The sequence below is a fragment of the Maniola jurtina genome, chromosome 5, assembly GCF_905333055.1.
Source record: "Maniola jurtina chromosome 5, ilManJurt1.1, whole genome shotgun sequence".
Classification (NCBI taxonomy): domain Eukaryota; kingdom Metazoa; phylum Arthropoda; class Insecta; order Lepidoptera; family Nymphalidae; genus Maniola; species Maniola jurtina.
In genome coordinates, this window is record NC_060033.1 from 14371279 (window position 1) to 14389981 (window position 18703).

Sequence of the window (18703 nt, forward strand, 5' to 3'; positions counted from 1 at the left end):
AACGCACTTTGACTGTGCTCAGACTCAAGATTGAGTTAAAACGAGACAGATTTATGTGAGAGATATACACCTGTCTCGTTTTAACTCTGTCTCAAGTGTAAGCAAAGTCAGAATGCAATCTATAGATCTCATCCTAAGACCTCGTGTCCTGTGAATGAGCCAGCAATAGAGTAACTTACCGCTTCGATAAGGTTGGTGGTGAGGCTGGCGTTCCCCCGCTCGCGCAGCAGCGCGTACCTGCCCAGCAGCTCGGCCAGCAGTTGCGCCTGCACGCCGCCGTCCATGCACTGCTGCGCGACCCGCGCCGCCTTCTTCAGGCAGTCCAGCGCTCTACCCGCCTCGTTCAGAGGCCACTGGGAACATAAAGTAACTTGTAAAAAACTTGTAAAAAAGTTTGAGAAAGGGCCGAGTTTTGTCTTTGGAATAGTTACTAGAGGATGCCCGCCTCTTCATCCGCGTGGATTTAGGTTGTTAAAAATCCCGTGGGAATTGTTTGATTTTCCGGGATGAAAAGTATCCTATGTCCTTCCCCGGAATGTATCCTAAGTCTGTACAAAATTTCATTAAAATCGGTTCAGCGGTTAAGCCGTGAAAGCTTAGCAGACAGACAGACAGACAGACACACTTTCGCATTTATAATATTAGTATGGATCTAGTTGATGCCTGCGACTTTGTCTGCAACTGTAACATACCTGTTTGCCATCTTTAGCTCCTTTCCAGAAGAGATGTGCACATAGCGCCACCGCCCGACTTTGATCTGGTTTTTTCAGCAGCTTGCTCGCGGCTAACGCGCACTGCGTACGCATGGGTTCCGCGTTTTCCGCGCCTGCAACACAATCAAAAAATCGTCAAGTGCGATTGGACTCGCACACGAAAGGTTCCGTACCACTGTATACAAATTAACATTTTTTCTTTTGTTACATTTTTATTATTTTTTCTTGTAGTTGGCAATAAAATACACATTCTGTGAAAGTTTCAACTCTCTACCTATTACGGTTCACGAGATACAGGTCGCTGACAAACGGACGGATAGCGGAAGCTTCCCGGAAGCGAAAGGAATAGTTGGGCAACCTTCGGGTACGGAACCCTAAAAACGATTAGGATATACAAGTATTGAAAAAGTTAAATACGAATGTACGAACTATACACATACATTTTTAAGAATGATGACTCCAGGGGAGTTATTGTTATATTTACAATGGATAGGTATCACTGACGATAATTTATAACGCTAATATTTTAAATTCGTTAGAAAGTTGATTCCACACTTACCAAAACAATTAATCTGTTCGAACGTTGCAATGATGAGTGTTATAGCCGCCAACTGCGCTTTGCTGTCCGATATTTCGTCCTCATACAAAGAAAACGCTTGCGAAAGATACTCATAGGCGATCGTTTCGTGATTCGCGAAACCTATCTCGCTTATTGCGAGCGCTCCTTGGAGGTACAATCTGAAAACAGGGAAAATGCCTGAAGGTACATAATATCCCTTACAGTATGTATTTCGGCTTCGTAGAGCGTCGTCTCTGTCACTCATACCTGTGTAACATTTTGTCGGACTACACGACAGAGACAGCGCTCTACAAAACCGTTATCTCATTCTAAAGTTCGATGTGCAATATTTTCTGCCGGGTACTGTAACTTGGTAACTTGATATATTTTCGAAAGTTTTTTAAAATAGTGTGCTATTGTGTGTTTTAATTCTGTGATAACTTTTCGTTGGAGACTATTGTGGTGTGTGTGCTTTGTATTTGTGTTACCTTTTGTTTATTATTAATACTGTGTGTCTCCATAAAAAAAATAATAGTTTCTCTCTCTGCATCATATTCTTGACTTCCGAATAATGGTAGGAGTTTTCTTGACATAATAAGGTGGTGAGTTCCCAGATCCTTCTGCATACGACTCGGTTAATAGAACGAGATTTCGACTCTTAGGTTTAACGGTTAATTATCAGATAGATGTTAGTGAAATAATGAAGGAATTATGAAGCGAGTCTTCTGGCATAGTCCATTCAAAAGCTTATCTCCTTCGAGCCATCCGCTGTCGGTACCCCAAAAGTCTGATTTGCCGCAGTATCACTTGCTATCACTTGCTTTAGCGATTAAGGAAAATTGCTGTGCCCCAATGGGGTTCCAATATTGACATTGTAAAATAATAATTAAACATTTACTGTAATTGTTATTGTTATAAATTATGTGAAAATATTGGAATGCATGAAATAAATGACTAAATGACTAAAACATTGTGAGGAAACGTGCATATCTGAGAGTTCTCCATGTTCTCAAAGGTGTGCAAAATCTAAAAGATGCTGCCCAACAGTTCTGTTGCCCCAATACCACTACGCATCCACCTAGGGAAACACGTATACCCAGAGGATGTTACTTCAATTCCAGTGAGAAAAGTAGTGCTGTATGTGGCGGTTACAGGTTTTGACGAGGAAATATGAAGTGGATGCGTTCACAATGGATCGGAGACGGACGAAGTGATACAGGGTATACGAGAACCAGCATAACCCAAAACAGAAGAAGCCCTAACACCTACCTTAAAGGCAATTCAGCTAGTTCAGCTTTCACCAGCAAACTGATGGTTTGATGGCAGAATTGGAAGATTTTCTGGCATTTTTTCTCCCACATCTCGTCCTGTAACAATACTTTTACTAACTCGCCTTCTTGTCTATATTCAATACATTTCGTAATAAGAAACATAGATGTGTATATTATGTGTGCAAACTTGGCCACTGGAGCGATGTCATTTTGTTCTTGATCTGTCATCTATACCTACTGTTTTATATCAATGGTGTAACTTATAAAACTGTACAAACAGCCTCGATAGCTCAACGGTTGAGGATCGGACTGAATTCCGAAAGAACGGCGATTCAAACCCCACCCGTTGCACTATTGTCGTACCCACTCCTGGCACAAGCTTTACTTAATTGGAGGGGAAAGGGGAGTATTAGTCATGATTAGCATGGCTAGTATTTTCTTCAAAAGAAAAAAAATTATAGTGATGAGCTAGAGACTTGAAATGTCAAGTATTTTTTTAAAGAATATTAGCCATGATGCTAATCATGACTAATACTCCCCTTTGCCCTCCAATTAAGCGTAAAGCTTGTGCCAGGAGTGGGTACGACAATAGTGCAACAAGTGGGGTTTGAACGGCCAATCTTTCGGAATTCAGGCCGCTCCTCAACCGTTGAGCTATCGAGGCTAAAATGTTAAGTATTGTTTCACCAAAGTTTTTCTGGAGGTTTACCTGATCTTTTAGTTCCTTGTAAGTGAAAGCGAGTCGGTACGCGTGGAATATGATGGGTGGGAAAGTATGTTGTATGCGTTTAGCGCCTCCGCCTTGAAGGGCTTTTCTAGCTGCGCTTAGTATTAAATACTGCTGATCCGCGGAATCCGATTTGAAGTGATGGATTAATCTAAGGAAAGAAAAAGCATATTTAGCACTAAGTTTTGCTCGCGACTTCGTCCACGGTACATAACAGCGTCAATTCTGATCTTTTACTCTAGTCTAAACTATACTTAGAGTATATCTGCATCTTTTCTTTATAATATTGCTAAAAAAAAATTAAAAATTAAAGTTTTTTTTAGTGCTATTCCATAAATTTTAACATTATGCTCAAGACTGGCACCTAAAGTCATGAGGTTTGACAGTTTAAAATTAAATTAAGTTTTTCTGCTTTTTCTTTATTGTACAGTGTGACCTAACCATACTTATATGGTATACATATATACGTATATTTGCTTATAGGCTATTATATAGATACTACTTATGTGGTTAGGTCACACTGTACACTATGTTTCGTAACTTTTTTCTACATTTCATAATAAGAAACATAGATGTGTACCTATGTATGTGCGCAAACCTGGCCACTTGAGCGATGACATATTGTTCGTGAACTGTCATCTATACCTACTATTCTACATCAATGTACCTGGCCAACAAGCCTTGTTCCTCCATGAAGTCCTCAGCGTCGGGCTCGCAGCCAAGCGGGTCTGGTTGCTCGCGCACTAACACGTCCAGCATCGACAATACTGCTTCCACCTGACAACAACGTTGTATTCGTCATATTCATTCGTCTCTCGAACTATATGAACAGGGGTGTGTGGCCTAGTTGTGCCAACGCATATCAATTGATTGCGATTGTTAAGCAACCTTGACCCAAGTCGGTAACTGGATGGGTGACCGACTTTTGAGGTCCAAATTAGGCCTTTTTGTTTTCTCCATACCTTGGAGTTATCACGGTTATTATCACTAACATCTGATAATAACTGTTATCGATATCTCGTTCACCCCTGGTTGCTTGAGACGAATTGACCAATAGGGTAACTGTCCACCAATATTTATCTGCTTAAGTACGTTTGATATTAAGTGTAGGGTCTCTAAAACATCGTCAATCGTTAAAAAATAAATAGCGATCATCAACCGTTTCGGTTGGTTGATCTGGTTGATCAACATCTACTTAATTACTTACATCCTCAGGCGTAGAGACCGTGGTATCGCTCTCCAGTACATCGTTAATAAGATGCACAGCAATCATCAACCGCCCTGGCTGGTTGAGCCGGTTGATCAGCGGGGCGTAGTTCTGCAATTTAATCAACGTGAGGATATTCTTGTAGTGATCTGCTGGGAGCTTGAGGATCTTCATCAGTTCCTTGAAGACTGGCGTGTTGTGTTCTAGATGTGGTTTTCCGCTGTTGAAAAAATCGTTTCATTTAGTTTTTAGTTTTTGTACAAAAATGAAGGTATTTCGTTTGTTGCATATAAAATAAATAACTTTTTGTGTTTTTATTTATAATTTTTATGATAAGGTTTTACTTTTTACCTACACTACAAGGAAGTTACTATGCTATTGAAAGTAGTTTCAATAACTGCAACTCTAATTCAAATTCAAAATATTTTTATTCCATTAGACTTTTACAAGTACTTTTGAATCGTCAAGATCATCTACCACTGGTTCGGAATGCCTTTTCTACCGAGAAGAACTAGCAAGAAACTCGGCGGTTGCTCCCATGATGTACCCATAGCACAGATCCCATAGCATCAGATATGTGCTAACGCTAAGTCCAATTTGTCAAGAAAACAGTTACTGCACTAGCTTTACTAACGCTAACTCTAACGCAAAAATGTCTTCAAACGGCATATCTATGTGACTGTCTCTGCTACATTACTAACCTGCTCTGATGTATATCCGCGCAGATCCTGTCTGTGTGTGCTAGCACTCTGTCCACATACGACAGTTTGTCAGGGTGGCAGCGCTGCGCTAGCTTCAGTAGTGCCAACTGTAGAGCCAACATGTCTTCTGGAGGCATGTCTGTGCGACTCTGTTGAAAACAATATACAGTTCCAAAACTAAAGTCTACTACTCAAAAACACCGCCATAGACGAACATATTATATCTTAATACATATATACAAATTGAATATGTTCCGAATTTACACAGAAACAGCTTTCATTAGATGGCGAATTGTTACAAATATCTCAGGTTAATTTTTTTCCTATGTTTGTTTGTCATATCCGCCATATTGGATTTATCATGCCGTCATATGCCCTATGACACTCGCAAATGCTAAGACTAAACCAACAATGCCTCATCAAAATGCAACCAGTAATAATCCGATAAATAAATATCCTCCCATGATCAGGTAAAAATATTTAGTCGTTATTTTGAGATTTCAATCATGAACAAGAAGTAATAGAGTAGATGTAAAGACTTGCCTGAGTGATGGCAGCAACCTGGTCGGAGAAGACTTCAAATAGCTGCACTTCTTGCTCCTTCCCATCTTCTAGAACTACGCTGAGATTCACGTTACCCTCATTCCTCTAAAAGGAGCAAAAATATGCAAATGTATTTTTTGTACACTAGATTTCAAAAAAAACAGTGTCAACAAATAACAATTTTTATAACTGAAAAATACAAATATAACATATATATACAAAAATACAAATATAACATACTAGCTGATGCCCGCCACTTCATCCGCGTTTGATTTTCCGGGATATAAAGTAGCCTACGTGTCAATCCAGGATATAATCTATCTCCATTCCAAATTTCAGCTAAATCCGTCCAGTAGTTTTTGCGTGATTGAGTAACAAACATCCAAACATATCCACACTTTCACATTTATAATAATAGTAAGATTAGGATTAAACTGTCTATTGAGATTTTAAAAGATTATTTTAAAAGAGTCGTAAAAGCACATACATCTTGAAATTCATAAATAAAAATTCACGCACCTGACTGAATGCCGCAAGCCGTTCGATCAACGCAATGATGATATTCTTAATGTTGACACCGGGTTGCAACTCTGCACAAGACTTCAAGAAAGGCTGCAGATTTGCCAAGTGAAACTCATCAGGGAACACCTAAAACAATTGTATGTGATAATGAAACTAATTTTACAGGTTGCCTTATCTTAAAAAGATTGACTGATCTATCAATGCACAGCCTGAACCACTAGAATTACAAACTTGACATTTTTAGATTCTCTTTATAATGTAGGCACTCACTAAGAAAGTAATGTTTGGAAATTCTACATCTAAATGGGAAAGTTCGTATGAAGTTCCATCACTTTTGAAGTTATTATCCTTGATTTTTTTTAAGTATCCATGAAATTAAGTAGGGGTTCGGTTAAAGATTGAAAACATAAGTACGTCTTTTACGACTTTTGATCACCCTAAGGGCTGATAAGGACTAAGGAGTACCTGTATAATACACTCCATGAGGTACTCCTGAGCAATGGCATCCCGGCAGCTGACGACTTGCTCCAGTATGCCTGGCAGCACAAGGCGGCGGTAGTCCTGTTCCCCCACCGACTCCAGTTGTGACAACCGCACTAGGTTAGTCCCAACTAGGATGCGTAGTTCGGAACGCTCGCGTTCTCGACGCTCCTTGTCCCTTTGGCGGATAAATCAAAATCACGTTTTACCCGACTGCGGCGAAGCCCAAAGGAGGGTTATGTGTTTGACCTGTATGTATGTATGTCCGTTTCTATGTCGGCTTGTAACTACTGAACGGCTCAACCGATTTTGATAAATGATACGTCATTAGATTCGTCTTGATGACGCGAGTGTCACTGGGTGCATACAATTCTTCAAAAAATCTAAATTGCGGAATTTATGCGGTTTAATATGCGGGCTGAAAAGTGCAGTGCAGCGCAGAACGCAGTCGGGGGTTTTTGAAGACTTTTTAAATTAATACTTGTTACCAAAATGTACATAATATTATATGATATGGACTGTATTTGTAATTCAGAAATCCAGAAAGATGAAATACCTTGAATGTCCTTGATGCTGCATTCTGACCCACAGTTTATTCATTTCAGCGAAATTCATCAGAACGAAATCTATAGCGTCGCGAACCTATAGAAAAACAATATTTTAAGTAACTTAAATTTTGCATTATTATTGCATTAATGTTCTAACATTTTAAAAAAATCGGTCAAGTGCGAGTGGGACTCGCACAAGAATGGTTCCGCACCATCGTACACAAAACCTCAAACCAGTATAGTAAAAATTTGCAAGTTAATGACGGACGTCGCCATCTATGTGTGATTTAGTAAACTAATTATTATGTTTGTGATTATTTTGTGATGTAACCACAAATTCACGGTTTTCGGATTTTTCCTTTTACTTGTGCTATAAGACCTACCTACCTGCCAAATTTCATAATTCTAGGTGAGACATGACAGACAGGCAACGAATATGATCCTTTTGAGGTCAGAACCCTAATAAAACAAATCAGGAAAGTTTTCAGTGTCACTCACAGTGCCTTCACTGTCATTGGCAGCCTCAGTAGTGTCGGGCAGCACATTTCTAGTGCACTGCAGCAGGTAGTTCCTGAGGAACAAACCACGCAGGGGATGCTGTACTCCTCTGCACATTTCTACCAGATCCTGTTAAAAAAATATTAAAATTATTGCATTACTACCACTTTTATAAGTTTACGCAGAAAAGCGCAAAGTGACGCCAACTAAAACCTTTTAAAAAAACGAAAATTAAAAAAGAAAAACATAGGTATCAGAGCTGTTTCTGAGGACTTCCGAAGATTGGCTGTTGTATGACATCATTGACTTGACTAATGAATCTAGATATATTTTAACGGAAGGGAGTGTACATCATTTTGGATTTTTTTTTGGAATATCTATTGTGGAGTAACAGTGGAGTTTAAAGAAATAAAAGATACCTTTAACAGATCCCTCCGTAAGTTAGAATTAGTCTTGATGTAGACCAATCCAACTGTGATGAGAAGGTACAGCCTCGGCACAATATTGCCGGCATATTGCACCAGTTCGTACAGGTCAGCCACCTTGCGACCCTTCTGGAACTCCTCGAGGAGGTACAGTTCTAAATGACGGAGCTCGTCTGTGATTGCCATATCTGGTTTTTGTGTTAAGAGGAATCAAACTCAAGTTATAATGCAAATAGAGAGATAGGACTACATGCTGTGCCTGCGTGGATTTAGAATTTTAAAATCCTGTGGGAGCTCTTTGATTATCTGAGATAATAAGAAGTTTATGTTACCCTCTAGGTTTTCAACTATGCCCATGCAATAAATCACATTGATCAGTTGCTCTATTGCTATTGGTATTGATGTGTCAACTGTCATGTCAAAAGTATAGTTTATTGTACTAAATTGTACAGTTTGACATGATAATTGACAGCAAAAATGGTGAGTTTTTTCTCAAAGTTTAAACACTATATAAGTTATTTATAATAATGAAAAATTGGAAAAGTCTCCCAGAAAATTTGAGAAGAACTGAATGTTTTTTTTCCATGGGATTTATGTATGAACTCAAATTAATTCAAACTTCACGATTCAAAGTATGAATATGTGAAATTCATTTTTTTCGTTTTGTTTATAGTCTTAGAAAACTTGTAAACTAGTTCTTTTTATAAAGGATACAAAGCTCATAGTAGCTCTTGGGTGACAGGAGAGAGGTTCTTAGCTCTCCAAGCATAGTTGAAGCATGCTTCAGTGCATCCATTAGTTTTGATTTGTCCAAGCATCTTTTCATTTGAAATGCCTGAAATATATACAACATATTATAGTTTTAGTTCATGCTACCTAGCCTAGTGGCCACACACCTTATCTTATATTCTTAAACATTTGTCTCTGATGATTTACTGGTGTATTCGGGCTACAGGGATGTAGGAGTAGATTTTGATATCAAAATATACCCATATTTAGATCCATTTTAGATTCTAATGTTGCATGATTTCAAGAACATCCATATACATTGTAACTATCAATACTATAAAAAATTCCTCGATAATTATAGGATATTGACAATGTAATAGGCCCCATACACCCACTCTAAATGTCATAAAAATGTATAGAAGTATTATTTACCTGGACCTTGACAACGTTCAGCGCTTCATCTAGAAGCTTCTCCTGCTCCTCGACGGGGGAAGCTTGGTTCGTCATCTGGGCCTGCTCACAAAACAGTTAAAATAATAACGTAATAACGAAAATTACAATCACTTAACACTACGATACTTTTTGAACCACTAACATTAGACCAGATATATAAAAACGGGTGATCTGTGTTCTCCATGTGTGCAGATTGACGTGTTAGTATACGTACCGGCCTCGATTTTGCAATTTTATTTGCTGATAAAGATGTTTTTGCTGAAAATCTCCTTGAAATTGTTGGGTGTATCAATTTGTTGATCTTAGAGTTTTTTTTAATGGATTTGACATTTAGCTTGTAGGGTTGCTGACCCTATAATTAATTTATTACAGGCTAAGGGTAGAAATTATGCTAATTAAACCCACCTGTACGTATGATTTGGAAGGATACAGTGAGTTCTGCGGTAAATACATTAGTCCTAGAGGTTTTTACGTTCTTATTCACCAGTTTTTCTAGTGGAAATTAATTTGATTCACGTTTATTGTATTTTTATTGCAATAACTTAAGTTATTTTTTAATTGTGGCAATACCAGCCACCAGGCACAGAAAAATTTAAACATGCAACATCAGGCAATACTTATACCGACGCGCGTCGAGAAACGAGTCGAAAAAACGTGAATTCACCTGTTTCAAATCATAAAAAGAGAAGAAACATAGAGGTAATTTAGACTTTTTTTTATTATTTTATTAATTCTTTTTTTGAAACACACTACATGATTAGATTAAAGCATTAATTTCTTGTCTCAAAACATATTCATTGTTGTTGTTGTTTTTGAACGCTAAATAATTTGTCAACTGTCAATGTCAAACGTCAGCTGGCTGTCTATGACAAATTCGATTTTCTTCATGGATGTGTGTAAATAAATCGAAAGATTATGGATAAGCCTAATTTAAGCCAATATTTCGGAGGATCAGAGGTCCCGCCCGCGTCGCAGTTCTTCGATGAAATAGGAACATCCCCGTCCGACATGATACAAAGCGTTTATTTAGGCGACTCTGAAGGTATTTTTAACTATTTATTTTGTATTGTTTTTCATTAATAAAACAGTGTTTTGTATACTTTGTAGTTAATTGATAATAGTCATGGTTGATTTTAGAGACGCAGCCTATAACAACGGGAGTGTTTCCAACGAATATGACAACTTCTTTTACGGAACACAGAGGTCCGCAAGAAATCAGTTTTACCAATGTTTTACCAACCGTAAGCGGCTCCACAGCGATTCCTGCGACTAGCTTACCCGATCCATCTACGTTTTTCGACACTATAGGTCCTGAACCTCAAATAGGGGCCATTAAAAGTAATATTGTGACATCATCTGTTCTTACTGAGGCTATGGATGGCTTGAGCATTAAGGTAAATTTAAAATATCTACTTTATATCATAAATGTGCAGATGACCTTTATTCGTCTGTCTGTTTGTTAAGTACTATTTTGTATCTGTACTGCAGAACCAATCTTAGTGAAATATGGCACAAAGATAGATAGAAGACTGCGATATACTAATAAAAGATCTTTAAGAGATTGTTTGCATGTGCTTAATTTATAGAACCAACCAGTTGACAAAGAAGCTGATAGAAGAAGGGATGCGTGGATACCAAATGAGGAAGCCAAGAAAACACTCTTAAAGGTAACTTTATTACTTTCATTCATCATGAAAACAAGGAAAACAATTCTGAACTCATTGATTCACTTATTCTCATTTGTAAGTTTATTTGAATAAAAAAACTTCCGGTTTCTATTACTTGTCTAAATTAATCTCTCATTTATTTATTTTGCACATTTTACCCTATTTTTAAAAAATGTTCAAAAATAACAGCAATAACAAAAACAACAAACAATAAAATAACATAACAAAAACAACAAAACAAACAGACACAAAGAAAGAACAAAAAATAAAATAATAGCTACAACAAAATCAATAAATAACAGAAACAAAAGAGAAATAATATAACAGAAGCAACAGAAAATTAATTATTATTAGAATCCATGAACCGATTGAACTGATTTTCATATTTGCATGGAACTTTAGAACCTAGGCAGAGGACTATAGAAGTGATTTAAGGCACTTAAAATCTCAGGAACACAAAAGGTTACAAAAAGATTTATAAATATCTAAATTCACACTGATGCTTAGTTCTGGGTAAAGGCTAGCAATAAATAGATATGTCCAAACATATGCCCCATGTCAGCTGCCATAAATAGGTCATTGTTTCAGGCACAATCATCACCAAAAGGCTCATTCTTCCCTGAGAGAGAAGTGTTGACAATGCCAGGTCTAGTTTTGGAAGAGGAATTGGTATGTCTTTTTTTTATCAATGTGACTTTGTCCTTCGACCATGGATTAAGGTCTTTAAAGATCCAGTGGGAACTGTTTGATTTTCCGGGATAAAAAGTTGCCTATGTCAATTACTGAGGTGCAAGCTACTTCACTACCAAATTTCATATAAATCGGTTAAATGAATGGACCTTTAAAAATCCTGTGGGAACTTTTTGATTTTCTGGGATAAAAAATAGCCTATATTCTACTCCAGGATGCAAGCTAACTCTGTACCTTTCGTCAAAATCGCCTCGACAAACAGACACACTTTTGCATTTATAATATTAGTTTGGAAGTATGGATGGATAGTATAGCTAAAATAGCGAGTAAACGAGCAGGTGGGTCACCTAATGTTAAGTGATTACTGCTGCCCATGAACATTTGCAGCAGCAACTTAGGGGATTCCTAGTTAAAAATTGTACCTAGGTGCGAAAATTGAAAAGTTGCTTGCAAAATCACTGTCAAAAAAGAATATGTATAAAATTATCATAGAAAATTTTTTCATGAAATGAAATTATGTAATTTAAAAGTACCAGTACTGCCAATTTATATTAAAAATCCTTCACAGGCAGATGCTCTTCAAGAAGTGGCAGTCAAATACCTGGGAGTGAGTTCAGCGGGCAGTCGGGGCGTGGTTAGGGCGGAGCACGTGAGCCGAGACGAGGCGGGGCTACGCGAACTATTGCGTACGGGATACTTACGCGCTGCGATCAATTTGACTGCTACTCTCATCAGTGCTGCTGGACAGGGTGAGTCAACTTAAAAAGAGCGAGCAAACGAACAAGCGGGTCACCTGGTGTTAAGTGATTAGCACCACCCATGAACATTTGCAGCACCAGAGGTACCGCCGATGCGTTGGCGGCCTTTCAGGAATTTCTTGATCCGCCCCTTGAATGGCTCCATATTTGTAACAAAATTGACGAATTTATATAATTATCATTATGATGCCCGCAATTTTATCGGCTGGACTACACAAATTACAAAAATCCTTTCTTAGTATATGTCTTAACTCATAATAGCTATCTGCATGTCAAATTTTAGCCTGATCCGTCCAGACGTTTCTGTGCGTTGATAGATCAGTCAATTAGTCAGCTTTATCTCTTTATAATATTAGTATCAGACCATTATACTATGCAAGTGGAAGGGAAAAAGAGGAGAGGGCGACCAATAAAGGTGGATGGATCGTGTGAAAGAGGATATCCGTAAAGGGGTGGATGATACGTTGACGGATGACAGAAGGGAGTGGAAGAAGACTTGTTGTGCCGACCCCATGTAGCGTGGGTTAAGGTCAGGTCTGATTAATCAGACTCCTGTATTGTAGGTGCGGGTCGCATGCACAGACCGACTAAACACACGCCGCGATCACTGCAGCTGTGGCTGACGCGGTTCGCGGTGATGTGTCGCATCAAGCTGTACGAGCCGCTGGCTAAGGAGGCCGAGCCTTTCGGCGACTTCAGCAAACCGGACATGTTTTATCAGGTACTTTCAACATAGGGACAAGTTACGTAAGCGGCAGCGTCCAGGGTGGACTAAAGAAAACCAAGGCTTTTTACTAACTGATTTTATTATTAAATTATGTTATCTAAGTGTCAATATCGTTTATTATACTAAAATGATCAACTTATTAATTAAATTAGGTTGTATATCTGTGACCCCCTTTTCCACACTTCAGTCATTCGCTTGCGTTTGATCAAGCTGTATCGGCTAATTTCCACACTTAGTGCGTAGACTAGCTCCTCTGACAATGCTTGGGTTCTCTTGAGGGTACCAGTGGAATACGCAACTGACATGTCGCATGCATAGACCGACCAAACACAACAAAACCTTCAATGGATTAAAAATAACAGTGTTGAACACTTAGTTAGCGAATCACTCCACACTTGGAACCATAATAACTTTAGTTTTAAAGAATTTATCAAAATTACTGTTTTCAACTATTCCTTTGGTATGCGTCAGACGCATTTCACGAGTCATAGATTACACGGTGATAAACTATGAAAAAAAAGTGGCAAACGGAAGTTGGATTGTAGTAATTAAACTTATTATCTATCCCAGTTCTACCCAGACGCGTACGAGAATCGAACCGGTTCCCTTGTACCGTTTTCCCTGCGCCTGTTGATCGCTGAGCTACCGGCGCATGTTGGCAAGCCCGAGGAAGCTATGGACAGACTGTACGCTATGCTGGATGTTATGCAACAGGTATGTACTTAAACGGTGATAGCCTAATCACTAGGCCCTAGTGGTTAGGACGTTGGCCTTCTATTCAGTAGGTCAGGAGTTCAATCTGGGGCACTCACTTGTTGGAGTTGAATGCATTTTCAAAATATTTTTATTCAATTAAACTTTTACAAGTAGGTACTTTTGAATCGTCAAAACATCGGAATGCCTTTCCTACCGAGAAGAACTAGCAAGGAACTCGGCGGTTTCTCTTTTCAAAGATTTGATATACCAAAGTTATATTAAAAAGGCAATCAAAAAATCGAGGCTGTATGATTTTTATAATTAAACTACCGCTCGTGGCCATCTAGATTCTAGACACTTCAGTAAAAAAAATCAATTTCAGATGATATCTAACCTTAACGAGGGTAGAACGGAAGATGGCAGTGGGACTATTACTTTGGAAGACAAGACGGAATCGCTTCGACTGTGGACCGGCAGGCAGACCAGGGTGTTGCATTCTGTGGTCAATTGTGCTATTGCTTTGAAGGTAAGTTAAAATTACAGGCATAACGCATAACTGAGGAGGTTCCTGCGGTAGTGGAGCGGTGCGGGAGGGTGTGATGACGTCACGCGAGAGCTCAGTGATTCGTCAACTTGTGACCACTGTCTCCCTTCCGCACCGCTCCACTACCGCAGGAGCCTACACAGTTATGTGCTATGTAATTCCATACTGCACAAAATATTCGCACAAATTTAATATCGCAATTTGTATCAAATCACAGATATTTTGCGCGCGAATTTTAAATCGCAGTGTGGGCATCTCTATGATTGCAGTATATAAAAAAGCACAAACACAATAGCATTTGTAATATGGGTAGTAATGTAATATTTTAAGATACCGCTGTTTTCAATTGAACCTACTTTCAGGACTATCGATTAGCAACTAAGATCCTGACGACTTTACGCGATCAAAGCGCGACGCCTCAGCAACAGAGAGCGTTGTCAAGCGCACTTTGTCGAGTGTCGCTACTGGCGGGACACGTCAAGGCGGCTTTGTTGCACTCCTTCACCGCCAAGGAGGCCAGGCATCACATGTGAGTATCCCTCATCATTTCAACCCGTGGACGTCCACTGTTGGGCATAGCGATCAAAGCGCGACGCCTCAGCAACTATAAGTGTTGTCGAGCGCCCTCTGTCGAGTGTCACTGCTGGCGGGACAGGTCAAAGCGGCTTTGCTACACTCGTTCACCGCTAAGGAGGCCAGGCATCACATGTGAGTATTCCTTTCTTCCACTCCAAGGAATAAAAACCTTAATTTGCTATAATTCGCTGAAAAAGGCAAATCTGTATGGCACAACATGCAGCAAGCGACATGCACCGCCCACCCTCCCACTGCTAAGTATGCAGGAAAAGCCAGCCACCACGCAAGCCACCACGCAAAAAGTAGAAACGCATCCTAACAGAATACACTGGCCACTTGGATGTATGCTCTACTCCAGCTGATACCTGTTTATTGCGAATGCTACGCTACAACTTCAGAGCGAACTAGAAGTATGGCGTCACCTGTTTCCCATTCCATTCCATCAGCCTGTATGCGTCCACCGCTGGACATAGGCCTTTCCCAGAGCGCGCCACCAAACATGATCCTCTGCCTTCCTCATCCACCCGCTCCCTGCCATCTTCAGGCCATCGGGCTGGAGGTCGTCCCATACTGCGCTTACCGGTACGCGGTCTCCACTCCAGAACACGTCTGCCCCATCGGCCATATTAAAGTATAAAGATTACTCCCACTAGATTACAGCATGGGATTATTCAAGGGGGCGGACCAACAAATTCCTGAAAGGCTGACAAGGCATTGGCGGTACCTCTATGGGGCTGCAATATTCATGGGCGGCGGGAATCACTTAACATCAGGTCACCCGCCTGCTCGTTTGCTCGCTATTTTTATAAAAAAATAAAGGCCTTATCGCCGCGTAGGTGACTAGTGAAACATCAGCTAGATATAAAGTGTTCCTCTATATCCAGATGTCCGACGCCAGACGTTCGCGAGTACGTGGACCTGGGCCTCATAGACATCGCGCACGGGAAATATCAAGACGCGTACAACAATTTTGCGAGGGCTGCTGACCAGGAGCCCACCAATATAATGGTGAGCTAAAAGACATTCAATTTTACGTATCTACTTCAATAGAGATGTTGATAGGTTACTGTAAGTTTTCACCAAAAAACCACAAGTTAAGCTGATTCCTAGCAAAAAAAAAAACCGGCCAAGTGCGAGTCAGACTCGCGCACCGACTCTTCCCTACTCTGGTATTTTTTCCGACATTTTGCATGATAAATCAAAAAGTATTATGCCTAAAAATAAAAATAAACTGTTTTAGAATGTACAAGTAAATCCCTTTCATATGATACCCCATTTGATATACTTACTTGAAAATCTAAAATCTTGGATCTTTGAAAATCTAAAATACTAATTATTTGTTCATGAACACATTTTTTTTTGTGATGTAACCACAAATTCGCGGTTTTCGAATTTTTTCCTGTACTTGTGCAATAAGACTTACCTACCTGCCAAATTTCATGATTCTAGGTCAACAGGAAATACCCTTTAGGTTTTCTTGACACATACCACAGACAGACAAATAACAATAAATAAAAGTGACCCTATAAGGGTTCCCTTTTTCCTTTTGAGGTACGGAATGCTAATTATGATAAATAGTAAATCTTGTTGTTATCATTATCAGGTTGCAAACAACTTGGCGGTGTGTCTGCTGTACATGGGTCGCCTCAAAGAAGCTATATCTGTACTGCAAAAGGCCATACATTCCGACCCCGAGCGAGGCCTCAACGAGAGCCTACTCATCAACCTGTGCACGCTGTACGAACTTGAGTCCTCCAAAACTAACGAGAAGAAACTTAATTTGTTGAGAATGTTGTGTAAGCATAAGAGCGATACTATACCTAATGTGTTAGAATGTTTAAAGTTAACTTGAGGTACAAAACAAATGCAAATACACTAACTGTAGTGTATTTGCATTTGTTTTGTACCTCAAAACAAATGCAAATACTATGGGCTTATGGTTTAGCTATGGGCGATACAATCGAATTATTCGATTGTTGCCATTATTCGCTAACAATCGAACAATCGAAAACAATTGTTTTCGATTGTACAATTATCACGTAGCGCGCGGTCTGAGACGAATGAATCGAAAATCGAATGCAATTGCGCAATTGATTTAGATTTTCTATTTATTCATTCAAGACCGTGCGCTCCGCATTCGAATACTTAACAATGAATGCATCGAACAATAATTAATCGATTGTTAATTATTAACAATCGATTGTTCAATTATATTATTGTTCGATTCGTTCGTTTTTTTTTTTTGCAACAATCGCCCATCACTACACTACAGTATCCGTATACTCATCACTGTGCTTAGTATTAGATTTTACATCTCAGCAATGTTGATAGAATAATTCTAATTATTAGACACATTAGTGTCAGAGTAAAATGGACCTAAATTTGCTTGATTTAAAGTCAAAAATTTAGTACCACCGATTTTAATTTTGCAAGTTTTCGCTTGGAGCGCTAGATGTAAAAGTAGGTATAGACGAAATTGAGCTTTAAAAACAAAATTATTAAGGTCCATTTTACTTCAACGCAGAAGTGTTGATTATTCAACATTGGTGAGATGTATTTTATTCTCAGTAGGTAAGTATCTCATACTAAATATGTACAACCATTTTTAACCCCCGACCCAAAAAGAGGGGTGTTATAAGTTTGACGTGTGTATCTGTGTATCTGTGTATCTGTGTATCTGTGTATCTGTGTATCTGTGTATCTGTGTATCTGTGTATCTGTGTATCGGTGTATCTGTGTATCTGTCTGTGGCCTCGTAGCGCCTAAACGAATGAACCGATTTTAATTTAGTTTTTTTTGTTTGAAAGGTGGCTTGATCGAGAGTGTTCTTAGCTATAATCCAAAAAAATTGGTTCAGCCGTTTGGAAGTTATCAGCTCTTTTCTGGTTTTCTTATTACTTTTATCCCAGGACCACCAGAGGTAACGTATTTTCTGACACAGGAAATATGTACGATTGAGTAGTGTTAGTAAGTACTAAGAAAGCATGCCTAGCCTACGTGCTAGCTTGCTTAGACGGCCAATTTTCAGGTATCTGATAATCAAGGTACATAAAACCATTACTTACTGTAGAGGCACTAGCGAGTAATCATTTTTGAGGCTACGCGTGCCACGACGTAGCGTAATTCGTCAGTTGCATCTAGCCCGTTGTATCATGTTGACGTTTACAAATTGTAACTTAAAATTGTGAATTATAATATATATATTTTTTAGTGTTCATTTCTTTTGTTTTTATTACTACCCTGGTAGAGAACACGGCGCTACTATATATACAGCAACATTCGTTGTACAATAAATACCTGTACAAATATACCTGTACATTGGTGACTCAGACTTTGAACTACCAGGGTAGCGCGTGTTAATTTTATTAAAATAGTAACGTAACGTAAGCTAGGGCAACTCAAGTTAACACGTGCAAGGAAGTGAAAAACTAAAAAACTGTAAAAATGGCGCAACCTACGACAGTAGTGAAGGACGAAGACACGTATCTAGCGTCGATATCTCTCACGTCGAAGATCCCGGAGTTTTGGACCGACCAACCTAGGGTCTGGTTTATCCAGCTGGAGGCAATACTGGCACCACAAAAACAAGGAGACGCATCCAAGTATAACATAGTGGTATCCAAGCTGGGTAAGGATGTCATACAACAAGTGACAGACATCCTGATCAAT

General features: G+C 39.1%; 2 protein-coding genes across 7 annotated transcripts in view; one reads left to right on the plus strand and one right to left on the minus strand.

Annotated features, from left to right (window-relative positions):
• The window catches only part of LOC123865730 (vacuolar protein sorting-associated protein 35), a 29932-nt gene extending 19999 nt beyond the window's left edge, over nucleotides 1-9933 (minus strand). For 2 of the 4 annotated variants that reach the window (XM_045906944.1, XM_045906943.1), the window contains exons 1-17: nucleotides 9782-9933; nucleotides 9356-9436; nucleotides 8909-9029; nucleotides 8189-8382; nucleotides 7770-7898; nucleotides 7280-7365; nucleotides 6709-6901; nucleotides 6241-6369; nucleotides 5722-5826; nucleotides 5179-5327; nucleotides 4478-4697; nucleotides 3938-4047; nucleotides 3253-3421; nucleotides 2542-2639; nucleotides 1273-1451; nucleotides 693-826; nucleotides 180-353 (exon numbers count right to left, since the gene is read on the minus strand). In XM_045906944.1, coding sequence (XP_045762900.1) covers nucleotides 180-353; nucleotides 693-826; nucleotides 1273-1451; nucleotides 2542-2639; nucleotides 3253-3421; nucleotides 3938-4047; nucleotides 4478-4697; nucleotides 5179-5327; nucleotides 5722-5826; nucleotides 6241-6369; nucleotides 6709-6901; nucleotides 7280-7365; nucleotides 7770-7898; nucleotides 8189-8382; nucleotides 8909-9029; nucleotides 9356-9436; nucleotides 9782-9829 — 2319 coding nt within the window. In that variant the 5' untranslated portion in view covers nucleotides 9830-9933. Of the gene's footprint in view, nucleotides 1-179; nucleotides 354-692; nucleotides 827-1272; nucleotides 1452-2541; nucleotides 2640-3252; nucleotides 3422-3937; nucleotides 4048-4477; nucleotides 4698-5178; nucleotides 5328-5721; nucleotides 5827-6240; nucleotides 6370-6708; nucleotides 6902-7279; nucleotides 7366-7769; nucleotides 7899-8188; nucleotides 8383-8908; nucleotides 9030-9355; nucleotides 9437-9518; nucleotides 9720-9781 lie in introns of those variants that run through there. The other 2 variants (XM_045906947.1, XM_045906946.1) reach the window with 2 other exon arrangements.
• Nucleotides 9934-10217: 284 nt separating this feature from the next.
• Nucleotides 10218-16886, plus strand: LOC123865072 (trafficking protein particle complex subunit 12). Of its 3 annotated transcripts, none has more exons than XM_045905909.1 (11): nucleotides 10218-10418; nucleotides 10514-10770; nucleotides 10963-11043; nucleotides 11632-11712; nucleotides 12302-12482; nucleotides 13055-13212; nucleotides 13789-13932; nucleotides 14297-14440; nucleotides 14821-14987; nucleotides 15919-16042; nucleotides 16638-16886. In XM_045905909.1, exons 1-11 carry the CDS (start codon nucleotides 10292-10294, stop codon nucleotides 16884-16886), a joined length of 1713 nt encoding a protein of 570 aa, XP_045761865.1. In that variant the 5' UTR covers nucleotides 10218-10291. The 3 variants fall into 3 exon arrangements, with proteins under 3 accessions (XP_045761865.1, XP_045761866.1, XP_045761867.1); XM_045905911.1 differs by having other exon boundaries at nucleotides 10276-10418; nucleotides 10498-10770; XM_045905910.1 differs by lacking the exon at nucleotides 10963-11043.
• The last annotated feature ends 1817 nt before the right edge of the window (nucleotides 16887-18703 follow it).